Here is a 3,163-nt window from a genome sequence, read left to right on the forward strand (position 1 = left end):
CCCCCATCAAGTTCCGCTCCAGGAAGCCGACTGACCACACGCAGCCCTCCTCCCCAGGCCTCCTCACAGAGGCAGCAGGGCTTAAGACTCAAAGTGGGGAGCCCCCAGGGGGAGGGGGGCCCAGGGCGGCAGGCACCCTAGCCCCGCCCGCATCCCGGTCACGCAGAGAGCCGTGCATTCCAGGGCCCTCTGCTCGGCTGTGGGCACCGTGCATCTCTCAATTACTCCGCAGGCAGGTCTGCAATTACCACATCACCCTGATCACCGAGTGTTCATTAGTGACGCCCACCCCCCCATCAGAGCTGCTGCGACTCTGCATTAATAACCAGGTAGGTGCACAGGGCTCCCCCTGAGCAGACCACCCGCCGCCAGCACCGCCACCTCCCTGGCAAGGCACACCCTCTCTGCCCCACCTCTGGCCAAACTCATGCCAGCAGGAGGCTGGGGGCAGCAGTGGGGCCCGTGGGGGTGGCCGGGCTTCCCTCCTCCCTGGCCGCGGGTGGGCCCGGACCCACCGTAGCCTGCGGCTTCACGCAGATCAGAGCCCCAACCCTCTTCTCGGGGGGCCTGCTCTCCCCCGCCTCCTATCCTGTGCCTCTAGTGCTCTGAACTACGGCCCCCAGTGCCGGCTTAGCCCGGGGGACTTCTAGTGACCCCGAACTCACTGCCTTACAGGGGCCACCGCCCACCACTGACCGCGTCATCTGCAACACCCCTCACACCACTTAAGTCCCCCAGTTTCTTCACCTCACTGTCCTAGGATGAGGCCGAGACCTCAGACCCTCTGGGGGGCATGCTGGCTCCTCGGTGCCCCCCTCCTGGCACCCTGGCTTCCTCTGCGGGCATCCGTAACCCTCCGCGTGGGGCAGACAGGAAGGGGTGCAGCCCCCCGCCGTGCGAGTGCACAAGCGGGCCCACCCTCCTCAGCTCAGAGAGCAGAGACTCCTGAGCGTGACACTGGAGGCCTAGGGACCTGGCCGTGACCGACGAGCCAGCTCTAGTGGTCACTCCTCCACATGACAGAGCTCCTCGTGCACCTGATGTCCCCCTGGCGCCACCTACCTGACCTCGTTGGCGCCACCGGGCCGTGCTCTGCACCGAGCAGGTGCTGAGCAGGTGCTGATCAGGTGCTGAGCAGGTGTCTGCAACCCCTACGATATACCAGCACCTCAAAGCCAACCTGACGCCACCGAGCAGCCAGGACACCACGCCACGTGTGTCCACGTGTGACTGGCCTGGCTGGCTCATGCCCCTCTGCCGCCAAGTGCAGTGTAACAGGGAGACACGGTGCCACAGCCGTCACCGAGGCTGCCCGATACCAGACATCTGCAGAATCCGTGGGGCTACCTCCTATGTCACCTGGAGGTGCACGGGGCAGTCCCTGCGGAGGAAATGCTGGAGTCTGGGTGACATGTGGGACACTCAGCAGGAGAAGGGGAGGTGGAGCGCGGGGGAGGGGCCGGGTGGACAGGGGCTGGCAGGCCCGGCGGCGTCCATTACCTCGCTCTCCTCCTCATTGTGCAGCTGCTCCGTGTATGTGTCCGGCTTCCGAATCAGAGGGTCCACCAGCATCAGGAAGGCCATGTAGAGCAGCAGGGCCCCCACCGCCGACAGGTAGATGACAATGATGACCTGGGAAGAGACCCGGGCCCTGTGAGTGGCAGCCGGGCCAGGATGGCCCACCTGTCTTCTGCCCGTGCCACCTGTGTTCAGTGGCAGTGACCCCACGGTGTGGCATGGAGGGCGTGGGGCTGGAGACTGTGGCTGGGGAAACAGTGTGCCCAGGAGGGCAGCGTGGCCCTACACCACATATTCCCTGACTCTGCCCAAAGCCGAGGGTCCCCCGAGCACCATCTGGTCTCCAGCAGCCAGACAGACACAGATGAAGTAAGCGTGGATCAGGACGCCCTGAGATGACCCCGGGGTGGGAGTAGGGGAGGGGCCCACTGGCTGCGGGAGCATCCACAGCACAGGTGGAAGCCATTGGACGCCATGCAGAGCCCAGGTGGCTGGGCAGAGGCCAGGAGCACGGACCTGCATGGGCGCCTCTCCCCACCACAGAGAGCAGGATGGCTGGGCAGGCTTCGGTTCTGGGAACAGAGCCCTGGGTGGAGGGGACAGTCAGCCTTCAGGGAGGGGACAGCCAGGGCAGGATGGCAGCCTCGCGAGTCTCCTATGGACACGCAGAACCTCACAAGCTGCTGCTTCATGGAAGAGACAGCTTCGACGAGGTGGATTCAGCATTTCTCAGTGTGGGCGCCCTGGCCCTTTGGGTGGGACTCCCCAGGACACGGAGCACATGGCCCTGCAATGGTGTCGGCCACACGCTCAGCTATTGGAACCACAGAAGCACTCATTCTACGTGACCCTGGAGGGCAGTAAGCACCTGTCTGGGGACCACGGAGCTAAGCCCTTCAGCCTTAGGTCCAGCGCTAGAAAATGGTACAGGTGTCACTTGTACCCCAGTTTGCAGACTCTGCCTCAAATGCTCTTTCGACCTCCACGATGCCCAGCCGGCCATCACTGGCCTCCGATCCCACGGGCCTACGCAAACACGGGTCACGGAAGGACAAGCAGCAGCAGCCTGATGCCCTCCTGCCCTGTGCTGGCACCAGGCCCCCCAGCCCTGAGCCACAGCCCTCCGGGTGCTCAGAGGAGGCCAGTGTCACTTTGGAAGCTCAGTCAGACAGCCTTACATGTCTGCTGGCAGCATCCTCCTGCGTGGTGCCCAGAATGTAAGAGGCACCAAGAGGTGTTTATGGCACGAACGGAAGGAAAGAGAGAGAAAGTGAAAGAATCGAGAATGGCAGAGGAAAAGGAAGGGGCTTCCCCCAGGCTGCCACCCCCAGAGGAAGGGGGCCCTGGAAAGAAGTCAGGGGGCTGGCTCCAACAGGTGGGAAGAGGGTCCCTATGTCTGTGACAGCCCGGCCCACAAGCCAGTCCCACGGCCCCGTGGAATGTTCTGGAACACAGCCGGAGCCTGCAGGAGCTTGGCGGCCCGGGGCGGGGCGTCACCTTGATGGTGGCGGTGCTGCGCTCCTCGTACTCGCACTCGCACAGCAGGCAGTAGGCCTCCACGTCACGGCTGGGCACGGGCATGGGCTCCACCACGTGCAGGCAGGTGCTGGACGGAGCGGAGGGCGGCGGTGGGGCGGGGCCGAGG

At 64.5% G+C, this 3,163-nt stretch overlaps 1 protein-coding gene across 7 annotated transcripts in view; it reads right to left on the bottom strand.

The window, feature by feature from the left end:
• Nucleotides 1–3,163, bottom strand: part of TMEM9 (transmembrane protein 9) — an 11,571-nt gene that overhangs the window by 4,710 nt on the left and 3,698 nt on the right. For all 7 annotated transcript variants that reach the window (XM_011367264.2, XM_023534789.1, XM_023534791.1 and 4 more), the window contains 2 exons: nucleotides 3,016–3,124; nucleotides 1,501–1,632 (listed from right to left, as the gene is read on the bottom strand). In XM_011367264.2, coding sequence (XP_011365566.1) covers nucleotides 1,501–1,632; nucleotides 3,016–3,124 — 241 coding nt within the window. The remainder of the gene's footprint in view (nucleotides 1–1,500; nucleotides 1,633–3,015; nucleotides 3,125–3,163) is intronic.

This window comes from Pteropus vampyrus, unplaced genomic scaffold (genome assembly GCF_000151845.1).
Source record: "Pteropus vampyrus isolate Shadow unplaced genomic scaffold, Pvam_2.0 Scaffold131, whole genome shotgun sequence".
Taxonomy (NCBI): Eukaryota; Metazoa; Chordata; class Mammalia; order Chiroptera; family Pteropodidae; genus Pteropus; species Pteropus vampyrus.